The sequence below is a fragment of the Harmonia axyridis genome, chromosome 1, assembly GCF_914767665.1.
Source record: "Harmonia axyridis chromosome 1, icHarAxyr1.1, whole genome shotgun sequence".
NCBI lineage: Eukaryota > Metazoa > Arthropoda > Insecta > Coleoptera > Coccinellidae > Harmonia > Harmonia axyridis.
Genome location: NC_059501.1, coordinates 19,560,986 through 19,576,246, shown reverse-complemented (window position 1 = coordinate 19,576,246; position 15,261 = coordinate 19,560,986). Strand labels below are relative to the sequence as shown.

General features: G+C 33.4%; 2 protein-coding genes across 3 annotated transcripts; both read left to right on the top strand.

The window, feature by feature from the left end:
• Positions 1–5,904: 5,904 nt before the first annotated feature.
• Positions 5,905–7,882, top strand: LOC123681882 (keratin, type I cytoskeletal 9-like). Its single transcript, XM_045620229.1, has 2 exons — positions 5,905–6,856; positions 7,248–7,882. Exons 1-2 carry the CDS (start codon positions 6,265–6,267, stop codon positions 7,697–7,699), a joined length of 1,044 nt encoding a protein of 347 aa, XP_045476185.1. The 5' UTR covers positions 5,905–6,264; the 3' UTR covers positions 7,700–7,882.
• Positions 7,883–10,220: 2,338 nt separating this feature from the next.
• LOC123686584 (tetraspanin-31-B) lies at positions 10,221–15,055 on the top strand. 2 transcript variants are annotated; one of them, XM_045626823.1, is made up of 6 exons: positions 10,221–10,420; positions 10,481–10,648; positions 11,188–11,406; positions 11,471–11,602; positions 13,182–13,278; positions 13,519–15,055. In XM_045626823.1, exons 1-5 carry the CDS (start codon positions 10,361–10,363, stop codon positions 13,254–13,256), a joined length of 654 nt encoding a protein of 217 aa, XP_045482779.1. In that variant the 5' UTR covers positions 10,221–10,360; the 3' UTR covers positions 13,257–13,278; positions 13,519–15,055. The 2 variants fall into 2 exon arrangements, with proteins under 2 accessions (XP_045482779.1, XP_045482775.1); XM_045626819.1 differs by lacking the exon at positions 13,182–13,278 and having other exon boundaries at positions 10,222–10,420.
• Positions 15,056–15,261: the final 206 nt, after the last annotated feature.

The following is a 15,261-nucleotide window of genomic DNA, read 5'->3' as shown; positions in this document are numbered from 1 at the left end:
AAAGTGGCCACCGATTGCTGAAAGCGCTGAGGAGCGTATGGCATCTTCAAAGCGCAGGATAAATCGAAACCGTCTGTAGAAGGTATGCGTGGTGGAGGATTTGTATTGGGGATGAAAACTGCACTTTTAAAGGGCAAGGGTGAATGTGGAAACTAATGGGGGATATTGAACCAGGTATTTTGATCAACACGTGTGTGGTTCTCTCATCACTGGGCTTTGAATTACTGTTCTTTTACTGTTCTGGGATTTCCCGCTTCGTTCATATGGATGATCGCCTTTGAAAAGAATACCCGAAACGTTGAATTGGGCTGGAACTTTATTACTTTGTGGTTTTCTGGTTCGGTGTGCCAAGATAAATTCGTTGAACATTCTATACAAAGGATTCTTCCTCATAACTCCGACTTTTTTATCGATTATATCTGTTTCATTGATTTTTTCAAATATTGTTTTCAACTATTATTTTTCTCATAATGTAGTTTCATTTCAGTTATGCCTATTTTTAAATACTATATATTCATATATTCTTTCTCTGTTTTAGCCTACGTATGGTATTGAATATTTACGAAACGTCGCTCTGAGATTGAAAATAGTTCAATATGTTCTTTATTTCCGATATTTTTCAATCTTTCTTCACCTATTAAACCACTGAAAATGATAATAAGTACCTATCTCTATTTCGATCATAATGAAGATTTTTAATTCGTATCGGTAGTTGCTTTTATATAAGCTATGATTTCAATCCCAAACGCGCTGAATGTTCAATAAAAAATGGGCGTTGTACCTATTGTCTAAATATACCACATTGGCTGTCAACACAATTGAAGAAAATATTTAGGGGTGAAAACGAATGAAAAAACTCCAGGAGAATCAGGTACTTTTTCGCTCTCGTCATTGATACACACATAGCCGTTTAAGGATATACAGGGTGCTCCACCATTGACGCGATGCTCTATTAAGAGGGAACATAACCACGTGACTGGTTGGTTCAAAATGAAATTCGATTCATTTCTTCTAAAAATCAACGATTTTTATGGGGTTTTTACATAATTTATTTAAATTATAATCTACCTTGCAGTATTTCCAATTTACGGATGAAAAAAATAATAATGATAACTTTTCGTTTTTCGCGAAAAAAAATGATGTTATGGTATTCCTAGAGAGAACTGAGTTATTTTGGAAATATTCGTAAAAAAGCATCCCACAAAAAAAATCATTAAAAAAGAGGCAAAACTGTAATTTTGTGAAATTTACAGAAAGACTTAAAGTACACACTTCCTTTCGATGAAATTTGTAATTATTGCTGTATTCTTTACTTATACTATTCATCCAATCGTTAGCAATACTGCACATTATTTTATTCTTCCTCCTCTGGAGAAATGTTGACAGATCTCAAAAATGTCTCGTGGTGATGTCCCCTCTTAAGGTTCAGCCCTGAAATTTTCAATTCCTTTTTCAACACAGTAACAGTAGTCTCCATTCGAGCTACATTCTCAATTATACGCAGATACGCAGGGTGTAACAAAAAAATGTAAATGATCAAACAGGTTATTTCTTAAAGAACACCATGTTTTTTTTTAATGTTTGGAATGCATGGATTAAATGAACCCAAATTTGTCCGAAGTTTCATACCCTTAAAATTAACTGTTGTGAAAATATATCGATTTTTTTATATACCAGGTGTCCCAAGTTACCGTATACTGGCAATGTCTTGCTTATTTGACGAGATAATAAAAAAATTGCTTTGAATAACATCAAAGTATCTTCCCAATGATGTATTAAAAAGGTTTTTACATTTGACAGCCTTGTGGTAACCACCCCTCACTTTTTATTTTCAAATGGCACCCCCTGTATATTGTCAGTGGAAATTGCTATTTGGAATACAGCGATAGCACATAATTGGTATTTTTTTATTAATAACAACAAGAACATTAACATTTTGTGAAATATGAATTGCAACCATATGCAATTCAAAAACCCAACAAACATTCAAAATAAGTTTTTTGTAATAAAAAACATCGGATTTTTAAAACAAAAAATTCATCTACTTGTCATATGTGAAGTTTGTACAGATATTTCATTTTTATAAGGATCATTGAATAACGTGAAAGAAGTCACAAAATGATAATGTTTTTGTTGTTAATAATAAGAAAATACCAAGTATGTGCTATCGTTGTCCTTTAAAAACAGGGGTGGCCAAGATTTTATTTGGGGGGGGGCAAAGTAAAGCGAAATTAGAGTTTTGCCAATCTTTTAGCCTTAGTATGTCAAATTTTATGGGAGGCCAGCAGTATTTTAGGGGGGGCCCTGCCCCCCTTGCCCCCCTAGTGTCGCCACTGATGACACGCAATTTACAATGACAATATACAGGGTGTGCCATTTCAAAATAAAAAGTGAGAGGTAGCTACCACAAGGCTGTCCAATGTAATCACCTTTTTTAAAGATCATTTTTTCGACTCGATAAATTCAAAACCCATTTCGGTATTGATCTATTGAGTGAAAATATTAAACTAACTAAATTCAAAATGAAAATTCAAAAAAGATCTTGAAATATCGTACGAACATAATTCAATCACATCCTTAATGATGCCTGATCATATAATAATATTTAATGCATACAATACTTTTCTTGGCAAAATCCCACCTCCTAATGGGTTTTTTGTAAATTGTTTCGTAGTTTAGGAAAGCTTACTGTATTGGTGATTCGAACATTGCTCGATAGATGACACTCACCTACAGATTTGAACTTTCCCAGCGATTTATCAAACAACATAGTTATATTCCTATATCAACATTTTTTTTAACCGGAAAAATATTATCTACCGCATTCCCCGTTTTATTTCTAATAGTCTTATCATGAAAAGGATATACCTAAGTCGAAACAAAGGTACATTTTCCTAATGCTGTATGATTTCATTGAAAATATAATATGTAACACTATTTTTGTTGATGAGCTACTGGCTTTCATCAATAAAAGCTATTTATTTACATGTGGAAACCAAGAATTGGTCGTGGAAAACAAAGTAACTCAATAGGTCCCAGGCCTAACCAGTAGAAACGACTTTTTTTCTTGATATTTCTTCTTTATTTGTCACATTATCATCTTCAATAGCGATACCTACAAGTAATCCAACGATTCCGAGAACGATTCTTTAACTTTTCAATATTTTTTCTTTAGGAATATTCATTTATGTTTCTGGAATAGGCTTCAACTTCGGCAATCTTTTCATCATTAGAGCCAAGTTTAATGTCAGCATATCTCCTTTTAATCGTTATTGTCTATGGAGTAGAGTCTGAATGATATTTACATCAATCCATTTAATTTTGTCCATTGTTTTCAATATTTAACTAATTTCTCATCAATCACAAAACATTTCATGATTTTACTCCTTCCCTTCTAGTATTGTTTCAGATACCTTTTCATTTCCACAATAAAAATAATACGAATTGTTTCCGATGGATGTAGTGTATCTTGACTTTGCAAGAGCATTTGATCGAGTGCCAAGGAGGAGACTACTTCATAAATTAGAGCATTTTGGTATTCGAGGATCTCTACTCAAGTTCATCGATTCATTCTAATCGGATCGTTCCTTTTCTGTTAGGGCCAGTAACATGTCATCCCCTTTGAAGTAAGTGCTGAGCGGTGTACCACAGGGATCGGTTCTTGAGCCCTCTGTTCATTTTATATGTGTCCGATCCACAACCTGTATTAAGATTCCTTCCGAAAATGTTATAAAGCTGTGCAATGGGTCGGAGTGTCATCGATCTCTTCAGAGTGAGCTAGATTTCCTGGTAAAATTGCGCCTTGATTGATTGCTCCCATTGAATGTATCTAAGTATCGTGTCCTATATTTAGGCAACAAAATGATCCGATATGACCTCACTTCATTGATGGTGTCCTGGAGTTTGCTGGTCCTGTCTGGCATCCATGGCTTTAACGAGATGCTCAAATTCTTGAGTCTGAAGAGGTGTGTCACACGGTTGCCATACGGGGTGCAAAGATCTACATACTTACCAAGGTCGCTTGAATATCATGTGCCTTGACACATTTGCGGATCGTAAGCATCGTGGAGACATGATTGTGAAGTTTAGAGCTAGGGATTCACGGCTTGGCTTGATATTCCAGCCCAAGTAGCTTGAGCTTGACTTGAAATCAATTAATGTTCAAATCAAGTAGTAGTTTTTCAATGTCAGTCAAGTCAAGTATTTATTTATTAAGTACTTGACTGACCATAGAAAAACTACTACTTGACTTGATTTCAAGTCTAGCTCGAGGTACTTGAGCTTGAGCTTGATCTTAGTAGCTTGAAAATCAAGCCAAGTCGTGAATCTTTAGTTACAGCATTGAATGGTTTCTTCGGCTCCGATCTATCTCATCTCTTTGAGTTGAACACCAATCATCTAAGAGGGCATAACTTGGTATTAGCGCGGGACAACTCCATACAAGATCCCGTGAGAATTTTTTGAGCAAATGAGTTTTCGTCTGTTGGAATCAACTAATGCATGATGTTGGAGTTGCGTCGGTGATCCTGTTCAAGAATAGGTTCGACAACTGGAGGACAAGAGTTCTTAAATAGAGTTAATAATATTTTCATAAGTTGGATATTTCATATTCTTTTTTCTCAAATTGTTTTTGTGTAATTTTTCTCATTAGAATTTTATTGAAGTTTTTTTTTTGTTCACTAAGAACTTTATAGTTATATACTCCAACTCTGTATCTAAAGTAATAATAATAAAAATAGACAGTTCAGCGGATATCTCTCTTTCAGACTTCAACAATGATGATTTATGATTTTTCCCTGCACTTAAATGACGAAGGTGGCTGTCAGAAGCTAAGCAAATAATCCCATCTCATCAATTCATGTAGGCTTTTCGGGAGTCTCACCTGCACATGAATTTCCATTGCAAAATTTGAGTCAAAACATACTTGAGAATAGCAAACAATGGATCGCTGTAAACAAACTAAATGAACGAGATGCCGCCCAAAAACGACGTGAATATATAGATCAGTTGAGTCAGCTAAGCAACAAAAATATGATACCTACCTGAGTGAAAATTTCACCACTCCTGCCTGGGTATATTAAAAATTATTAAAACAGATCTCACTCGATCATAAAACTCCAGTGCTCCTATTTTTAAAGATAGTAAATCCAAGTTTACACTTTTCCTTTTAACTTTTTCAATTTGATCTTTGATCTTACGAAAGAATGGTAATTTCCAACATCCTTTCAAATAAAAAGATTAGAATTAAACTCAGTTAACAAAAAAAATTATTGTTGTTCTAGTAAACGAACAATTGCATTGGTGAATTCACAGATAAATCCGTGAAAATTCTATCTACAGCAAAAACTCACTGAACGGAAGCCATTATCGAAATTAATAAATTAATTGAGTCTGAAGTGATTTATCTGAATTGAAATAATCAATAACCTTCGCCAAGGACTCGTACCTTTCACAGAGGTGGTGAATCATGATATTCCAGAATATTGCTTTGTTTTGCGGTTGATCTAAACTTCAGATATACGGGTGTAAAAAAATCGGGAAACGAACTGACATGAATTCACTAATTTTTGCATGTTTTTCCATCTGTATTTTTACTCTTGGGTTCATCTTGATAGAAATTTCAAGTTAACCTCATTCATATGGTTCAGAAACGTATTTGCCTGGCATATTTGCAACTTATATCAGCCCCAAAATTTCATTATTCGAGAACTATTAGACATATAGTGTAGAAAAAATTTATGTAAATTTATTTATCTCATGCTGTCCAATTTCTAATTCAGAAAACTTTATTTTCTTTCATTAAACCAAGTGCAAAGAATTTTTTGTGATGATCATAATTATTTAGATATCATTAAATTGGAATGAATGCGTTTTTCTTCATTATTAATAAATAAAAATTAATAAATTCATAGAAGATCAGACAATTGCAATAAAAATTCTGACACCAAAACTTGAACTTTTGGAACCGTTAATAGGTCAAAACCATCGGACTCACGCCTTAACCAACTGAGTAAATGAATCTCCTCTTCATAGCGAACTTCCTCCAAGTCACACGACACTCAACAGTGACTTGCACTTCTTCAGATCCATTCATCCAGTTTTCAAAGGTCGTTGTTTTTTTCATTCTATTACCAAACTTAAATCCCGATTCTAATAATACAAACAAAATCCAATCATGCAGAACAATTCAATTAACTATATAAACTTCTGTCAACCTACCGAAGTCATCAGTTCCTCGTTAGCTACTCACGAAAAACAAACAAAATGAAGAAATTCGTGTTGGCTCTCCTTGTGGCATCAGTGTTTGCTGAAGAAGTGAAGCCTTTGTACAAATACCGCTTCGAATCTGAAGATGTCATGAAGACTGCAGCTTCTACAATTCCTGTACATGGTTACCATGTGGTCGAAGGTGGTTACTACCCTTACGAAGGAGACGTACGATCATCTAGATTTGGACCAGGCTATTCTGGTGCAGGACTAGGTGGCTTTGGAGGAGTTGGAGCTGATTACCAATATGGAGGTTACGCTCCTTATGGGGGCAACATCGGGTACGGACCTGGAATTGGGTATGGACCTGGTTATGTAGGATCTCCATACCATGGAGGATACGGTGGACAAATAGTCGACAAAAACATATACAGAGGTGGAAAGAAGAGTGTGGTCGATGAAAATTACGAAAAACTGCATGGTAAGAAGGGTGAAGAGATCAGCGGAGGCCAGGAAGGGTATAACCATGGTCAGGTTGCATTGAAGAACATCAAAGGAGATTCTGGGTACTACAATGAGGAGGAAGGTGGTAAGAAACTGTTTGAAGATGGCAAACATTACAATGGGGCTCAACATTATGCCCAAGAAGGTATGTTATTTGAAAAACGTCAGTGTATATATTGTTAAGAATAGTGATGGGTTCTATAAAACTATTACCGTGGTGATTTGCTCGATCAAACCATTTTTTTGTTTAATTTCTATTCATTTTTGACACTTTTATAGATTTCAAACTAAAATCAACAAGTTGATCGGTACAATAAAAGTTTTATGAAGCCCATTGTTACTGTCCCAACTTCTGGAAAACATGATTATACTAAAAAAACTGTGAACATCATCACTCTTAATCGGATCGTTCATTCTGGAACTTCTTTATTGCTTTGTGTGTAAAATTCTTCAACACATGTTGGTTTTTGATCTAAATGTTTCCGAAATATACATCACTGATAAATTTTCTCAAAAATAAATAACCCCCTCCACAGGTCTCAACGGAGGACAGAAGAAGATCAACAACGGTCACAAGAAAGGACATAGCATCAAGGGTTTCAAGACCTCCCACCACAAAGACGAGTCAGGAAAAACCGAAGAATATTACGATGAGGAGAATGATGAAGGTAACAACGTCTTCTTCAATGGCCAAAAGGGATCTTTCGGCGAGAATGCAGCATCATCTTTCAAAGGTGGCCATGCTGACGGTAAATTCAATGCTGGAGAGAGCAAGAAGGAAGGACATTACGACCAAGAGCATTACGTTGGTAACACCAACGCTGGTAAAGGAAGTTTTGGATCCAAGAAATACGCTGGTAGCGGGGAGGTATATGGTGTTAATAATGGTCTGGACCAACAAAGCTTGCTTGGACATCATGAGTCCGAGAGATTATTCAATCATCATTCTGATCATTCCCCTTTTTACGGAAGTGTTTACAAGAAATAATTCAGGATGTAAATATTTCCGTTGATTTAGGTAGACCTTAGATTGATTTCTTAGGTTATTTATTTTTTTCTGTAAGTTCTGCTCATGTCGATTACTACGTTGTTACCATAGGATAACTTAACTTAAACCATGCCATTTTCCTGTATATGATATGATGTGAAATATAAAAATAGGATTGCAATTTTAAAAGTTGATTTCTATCTCCCAAACTTTCGTGATTTACCCTCATAATTGAAAAATTTAGAAAATACTTAAAAGCTGAACACGATGTTGTTCTATTCAGAAGGTATAGAATTAAGTAGCCGAAGACATGCTAGAACGGGTCAATTTCAACCCCAAATTCATAAAACACATTGAAATTTTTTGGAGTTCACGAGTTTGATATACAAGTGGGTGATCAGCTTCGAAATAGTACCTTCTAACTAGGGAATCCAATCCCGCACCAAAACATCAATCCCGCAAATCCGCGGGATAAAAATTATCAATCTTGCGGATCCGCAAGAATGCGGGATTGTCTACAATATACAGGGTGTTTCCTAAACATGCGGCAAAAATTCAGGGGGTTGTTCCTTGGACTATTCTAAGAATATTTTGTCCTTTGATGATTTTTGAAAAACCTATTTGTTTCGAAGATATAGGGGAAACAAAATTTCAGATAATAACATTTTATTATGAAAAATTACATGAAAATTCAACTCAACCTACAAAAACTGTTGAAAATGACCACCTCTAGCCAGCATACAAGCATCCATAATAGTCAAAGATAAAATGTTAATTGCTAATACAACACAAAACGAATTCAAATGAAAACCGTGTTTAATCTGTATTCCTTTACCATCTGCACTTATCAATTTTTAGTCAAAAAACTGGCCGTTTTTAGTAATTGGAATGTTGTTAAACAAATTTAAAAATAAATTGTACCTACTTAGTAAACACAGTGCGGTACGCATTTTTATTTAAACTATTATTAATTTTAAAAATATGAAAAATGTTGTTCGCCCTGTATCTTCGAAACAAAGAGGTTTTTCAAAAATCATCCAAGGACAAAACATGCTTAAAATAGTCCAAGGAACAACCCCCTGAATTTTTGCCGCATGTTTAGGAAACACCCTGTATATAACCTTTGTTCTCAACCTAATAAACATGCTCATTAAAAGGTCTTATGCTAATAAAAACATAATATAGTATAAAAGTGTTCATTTCATGGCCATGAGCTGTCAAGTTTTACCGCGAGTAAACTCGAAAAATCTGTCGACAAGTGCTGTTTCACAGTTTTTCCGAATAGAAACCATTTGTTATTCAAACTTGAGCGTTCAGAGTTGTAAACAGATTCCAAATATGTACCCATACCCCTATTTAGTCTGCATTTGCATTCAAAAAGAGTCATTTCATGTTTTAATAACTGGTCAAGGTTCGTACTCGTGCTCGCACAGCCAAAGAAGAAGCATTTGATTCTGGTACCCACGCAGTAAGAATACTATGATTCGATTCCTCTTCTAAATTTAAGGGCAATGAATAGTTCACGTCTCGATCCTAGATCTAGATTCTAAATTTAGAAGAGGAATCGAATCATAGTATTCTTACTGCGTGGGTACCAGAATCAAAGGCTTCTTCTTTGGCTGTGCGAGCACGAGTACGAACAACTCTTGATCAGTTATTAAAACATGAAATGACCCTTTTTGAATGCAAATGCCAAACTACAAGCATTTTCGTTATCTACATAGTCGAATCAATCAATAAAATGGTACAATAGTCCCATGAAGGAACTTTTTCTTTCAATTTTCAAAGGGTTAGGTATGGAAAATTTTACGAGAATTTTTCGACAAAAAATTTTTCAGGTGAGATCGAAATTCTGCTAATCAGGGATCGTCAATACTAGCACCGCTCACCGATTTTGCGTAGACCTCACAGTTTTGAGGAAATTTGGGAAAAAATTGAATTTCCATCCAAAAATCTGGAAACACCGATATAATGGGTATTTCTTTTTCAATATTCTTCTTGAATTTTTAAGGTTCTGATGATATATATGATCTGCTTGAAATTATTAATTCATACCATCACCCAAATCTCAACTTCCTCGGTTTTGTGGTGAGTATTATTCTTCGATATTCTTCCTGATTTTCTATGATACGCGATCAACATGGAATTTTGAAGGTGGCTCTAAATGGACATATTTAATCCAAGTGCAAATATTATTATTGCATTTCTACCCAATCAGCATTTTTGAATTTCGAAGGGGCATTTTTTATCATTAAAGGTCTTATATAGGTACCCCGAAAATTTCAAGTTTTTAGGTATTTCAGTTTGAGAGTATTGTGTTACGGACGACGGACAGAATGGAATTTGGTGATCATTCTGGCTCAAAATTAGTTCAAGTTCAAGAAATACCTTCAGCGGGATAACACAACTTCACGTATTGACCCTGTACTTCGGTCTTCCAAGAAACGGGAAGTTTCACTGACTCATTCATAGAGGTCACGATGCCTTGATACATCAAATGTCAAGAAGTAAGGTTATTGAAATTTGTCAGATTTGACAACCGCAGTTGTATGTGCTATGCAAGTATGCATGGATGTCGTTCACTGTTTCTGAGAGTATTTTCAAGGGAAATTGAAAAGTACACATACTAACAAATAAGGGTACGCAATACAAAACTTCAAAATGTGTGGTGGTTTTACATGCTCCAAAAATTCGCTTATAGCCTTGAACATCTTATATATTGTAAGTTATTCACAAGGATTGATTTTATATCGCTTCACAATTTTAAATTTTATTTCGCAGTTGGTGGGATTTATTCTTATAAGCGTTGCTGTATATGGAAGGGCTGCTCCTATAGTCTCTGACCTACCCATAGTTGGAGTTCTAATAGCATGTGGAATTATATTAATTATGATTTCAATGTTGGGACTTCTGGGGGCGGTAAAACATCACCAGGTTATGCTTTTTTTCGTATCCTTTTTCAAAGAATATGTTATTTGATCAATATAACATTATCCTTCAGCAAAAGGAAGTGCTATCTAGCATTCAATATTGCACAAATGAGGGCTCAATTACCATTACGTGGGCAGAAAGTGTGACTGAAAAGTTGTAGTGTTATAAACACTCATTATATAAATTATTAAATTGTTAGAAGATTGTTTGGAATATTCCTTTGGAGAAATGAAATGATGATTATTCTTTTAAATTAAACTCAAATTCATTTATTACATTACACAAATTAATAATTATTTTCAAATTGTGCAATTATTTATCTCCAACTTCATCAGAATAAGAAATCACTTTCAAGATAAAGAATGCTATTTCCAATTCCAAAGTTAACTTTCAGTAGAACACATTCAACTTATGTAATGAAATTTCTATTCAATTTAATTACTTGTGTATTAAAAGGGCTATCTCCTTTTATGTTTATGTGCAGAGTATTATATTAGAACATAATAGTATCTCGTAGATAATTCTTTAATGGACAATTTTCCTTAATATAGGGTTAGTACATGGTGATACTTTTTCTGCTTTTCCTCTTGCAATTTTCTGTAGCATGTGCCTGCCTAGGGGTGAATAGGGAACAGCAAGAACAATTAGCAGAGCAAGGCTGGAACAAAGGAGGTAATGCAACAAGGATAAAAGTACAAGACACTTTTACTTGTTGTGGTTTTGATGAGAAGATTGACAAACAGCACCCTCCTCCAACATGTGAAGAAGATCTAATGGTAAACTTTTAAAAACTGCAGATAAATTTCATCTTCATAAAATGAATAATCAATATAATTTCAGCTGAAATGTTGTCCAGATCCCAATATTGAAGTTGATTGTGAATGTCCAAAGTGTATGACTAAGCTGAGGAGTAAAATAAGTTACGCTTTCAAACTTTGTGGTTGGATAGGTTTATTCTTTAGTTTTACTGAGGTAAGTAATAAAGGGTTATGGTGATAATTTTTGGACATTTTGATATAACTTAAACAAGTATGCTTCAGTATTCTGATCAGTTGAAAATTGTTAAAAGAGAAGTCGAAGTTTTTCTTATCCCATGTAGCTACAGAATCTAATGGAAAATTTGAAATATTCCATATTCAGTTCAACTGTTCAGGCTGCTATTATAAACTACTTACAAATATCTGATTATCCCAATTCTTACATCACAGTCACCATTGACCACATAAGTTAAGTCAGAATAATTTTCTTGATAGGAGATTCATTAGGCAAGGGGTTGTCCATTAATCACGTGATCTTTTTTTAGCATTTTTTGAACCCCCCTCCCCCATTGGTGATACGTAGTGAGGTTTAAGACCACCCCCCCTCCCCCTTCTCAACATCACGTGTATTTTTAGTACCTACAACGAATCTTTAAATTTTCTGAATATTATCTCAATTTAAATACAGGTATAAACTATAATCTTTCTTCTGAAATCAAGGACCATAATAAAAATGTCTACACCAGGTTGCAAGTTTTTTTTGATTGCCATAACAATAATAATAAACGAAAAGTGTAATCATAGGAAAAACATGTATTGTACTAGTACATGAATATATTTAATGTAGGTGATATTAATATTTGTTTAAAAATCGCGTGTTTGACGAAAAAATAAATACACGTGATATCTTACTATACCCCCCCCTCCCCCTTGTGATATTTTCGTGATTTTTATCAAACCCCTCCCCCCCTTTCAAGCCTCACGTGATTAATGGACAACCCCCAATGTAAATGTCAAATGTAAAAATTCAAGGTGGTGAAGGTTGGCACGTTCTTGTTTATTATAAGGGTACACAGTGGTATTATTTCTTGTATTATAATTCAATCTGTATATTCGAGTTATATTTTTAACTGTGGGTAACAATTTGAGCTTTAACTAAACAAAAATGTCTATTACATGCTCTGCAGTTGGCTGTCAATCTCATAATGGAAGAAATAGTTTTGAGTCTTACTATGTTTACTTTCCATTTTTATGAGGTTCAAACAGCATAAAACCAACGGAAAAATTCAAAATTCAGCTGTAAACTTACAAACTGCCGCAACACAAATGATGTTCTTATAATAAATAAGGTTGTTGTGCCAACGGACTTCATTAGAAAATTCCATGATCTGGACTGGTCACTATTGAAATTTTTTAAAATGGGTTGCTTATGAAGGATCAACTCAACTATGAGATGAAACCACTGCTCGTCTAATTATTCATATAACTAAATTGAGATTTTTTGTTCCATAAAAAAAAGGCATTGGGATTTTTAGAGGTTGAATGGAGAGGTTTTCAAATTCCTAACTAACCTCACTAATATGGTTTTTTGTATGTACATATACCATTATATTGCTATTTAGTTTCTAAATTTAGGAAATTCTCAATCTTCATATTTCCCACCTACCATTTAGGAAGTATTCATGGTTGTGATTAAATGTATTGCTCTTTACAATAAAACAACTTAATATGTTTCCTAGTACTAAGCTTACAATAAAATATTTAGCTAATCTGGTGTTGGTTGCATGTTTCAGTTTATGGGAGTCTTGCTTACTGTAAGATATCGTAATCAGAAAGATCCCAGAGCTAATCCAAGTGCATTCCTCTAGTCTGAAAACTACATGAGAATGGGTGGGTTTGAATATTTTCACGCAGTCATCAAAATTTTCATTTTCAAAAACCTTACTTTTTAGCAATTATAAATTGTTGGTTTTCCTGAAGTTTAAATAATTATTGAAAATGAAGATTTTATTAATTGCTCAATTATGCATAAATATCGGCTATACAAATTTAATAGCATGACATCTGATATTTTGAATATACATAATTAATTTTTTTGGATTTTATGGATTTCCATTTTTATCTTCACAGATAATAGGACTGGTATTGACGAGGCGCTATCGCAACCAAACACATCCAGATTTATATCTAAAAGCGACTGCTGTATTCCCAAGAAGTAATTTCACCTATTAATTCTAGTCTAAACTTTATAGGTTTTCCTAAATAAAATGCCATAATATACCAAAGAAGATCAATTCTCTCATTTGTGGTAATTTTTTGTTCACAAATAGATCACTGTCATTTATAATTGTAGTGAAGGAATATTCTTTTTTCAACTGTAGATCTCATTTTTAGCTAGGCTAATCACTGAGGTAATTTTGTTGGGTAGTTTCTTTAATAATATTAGAAATAACTTTATTACTCTTCGTTTGACGGTGCATATCAATTAACAGTTCGATACTGTAAATATGTTGTTCCAAGACCTATAGCTATTAAAAACAGTAAATGTGTGAATACAAAGTTTCGATACATCAAAGAGTAAAATAACAGTGGCTGCTTAGGTCAAAAAAGAATGTTCCTTTAGTGCTTTCTATAAGAGTTTATGGAAATACAGATCAAGTTATTCCCGATATTTGAAAAAGAATTAATAATGGTTTAATAATTGATAAACAGAATTTGAATCAATTTTCAGCAACTGACTGAGATTGTAAGTGTGGGTTAGTATTAGGTTAAGAGAGTATTTTGACACTGGCCTAAAAACGAAGAATTGATAAATATGTATAACGATCTGTGGTTCCTTATCTCATCATTAATTATCAAATTTTCATCTCATCTCATTACTTTGAATTGTCTGAGGAAAGATTGTTAAGAATAGTTGTTCTGCTCATTTAATGAATCTGAAATAAGTATAATGATTAGAGATGTATAATTTTTTTCAACTTAGAATTTAAGTTCATATAGAACAAAAATAATAATAAGGCTAATGAATTTTGATGTTCTTTGAATTATTTTAATCAGAATTAATTTCTAATTCGGTAGAATGCTGTTGGTGTTGTTTTAGATCACCAAAAATTATTGGCTGTTTTTGAATAAACTCTAAAGTTTTCGGCTGTAATTTTGGAGCAAGTACTACACAGCTATTTATAGGTGATATATTTTGGTATATTAAAAGAGATGCGTAATTTTGATAAACTGAAGTTTAGAGATATTTAAAAATGTTTTGGATTCTATCAAGATAGCCATACTAAAATTGGAATGTTATTTATCTCATATAAGAGGCTAGATTTTCAATTCCTACAGTATTTATTATTAATTATTTAAATCATCAATTCCATCACAATATTATAAAATACTTATTCTTCAATTATCCTACAGTCTTACGTAAATGTAAAAGCCATTTAAATTGAGGTTGTATAGAATTATCTTTGAAAGTGCTTGTTCTCTGTAAGCGAAAAATTTTTTATTTATTAAGCTTCTAATTATTTGGAAAAAAATTGCTCAGTGGTTGATGTTCTTATCGTAAAATATTATCTTTAATACATGTACATCCTTCATTTCAAATCTCTCTTGAAATGAAAGAGAAAAAGAAAAAAATCCTCGTTTAAAAATATAATGTGTACCTAAAGTAGAATGTTTTTTATTATTGGAATCATCTTATACTTCATATTCCACAATATATTTACTATTTTTCTGTAGAACAGAGATAATATGATATATAGTTTTGATTGTAATACCATCCCTAACTATTCTGTTCTTTAATAATCATCTTTTTCAACGGTACTATTTATTGATTTGTTTGATAAAAATTGGTTGAAATTTTTTAGTAGTATATTT

Bases quoted from the DNA above. Each gene is read 5' to 3' on its own strand.
- LOC123681882 (XM_045620229.1), top strand. From the start codon at position 6,265: ATGAAGAAATTCGTGTTGGCTCTCCTTGTGGCATCAGTGTTTGCTGAA. The intron at 6,857-7,247 runs GTATGTTATTTG...CCCCCTCCACAG, and splicing joins TCAACATTATGCCCAAGAAG to GTCTCAACGGAGGACAGAAG.
- LOC123686584 (XM_045626819.1), top strand. From the start codon at position 10,361: ATGTGTGGTGGTTTTACATGCTCCAAAAATTCGCTTATAGCCTTGAAC. The intron at 10,421-10,480 runs GTAAGTTATTCA...TTTATTTCGCAG, and splicing joins CCTTGAACATCTTATATATT to TTGGTGGGATTTATTCTTAT. The intron at 11,407-11,470 runs GTAAACTTTTAA...ATATAATTTCAG, and splicing joins CATGTGAAGAAGATCTAATG to CTGAAATGTTGTCCAGATCC.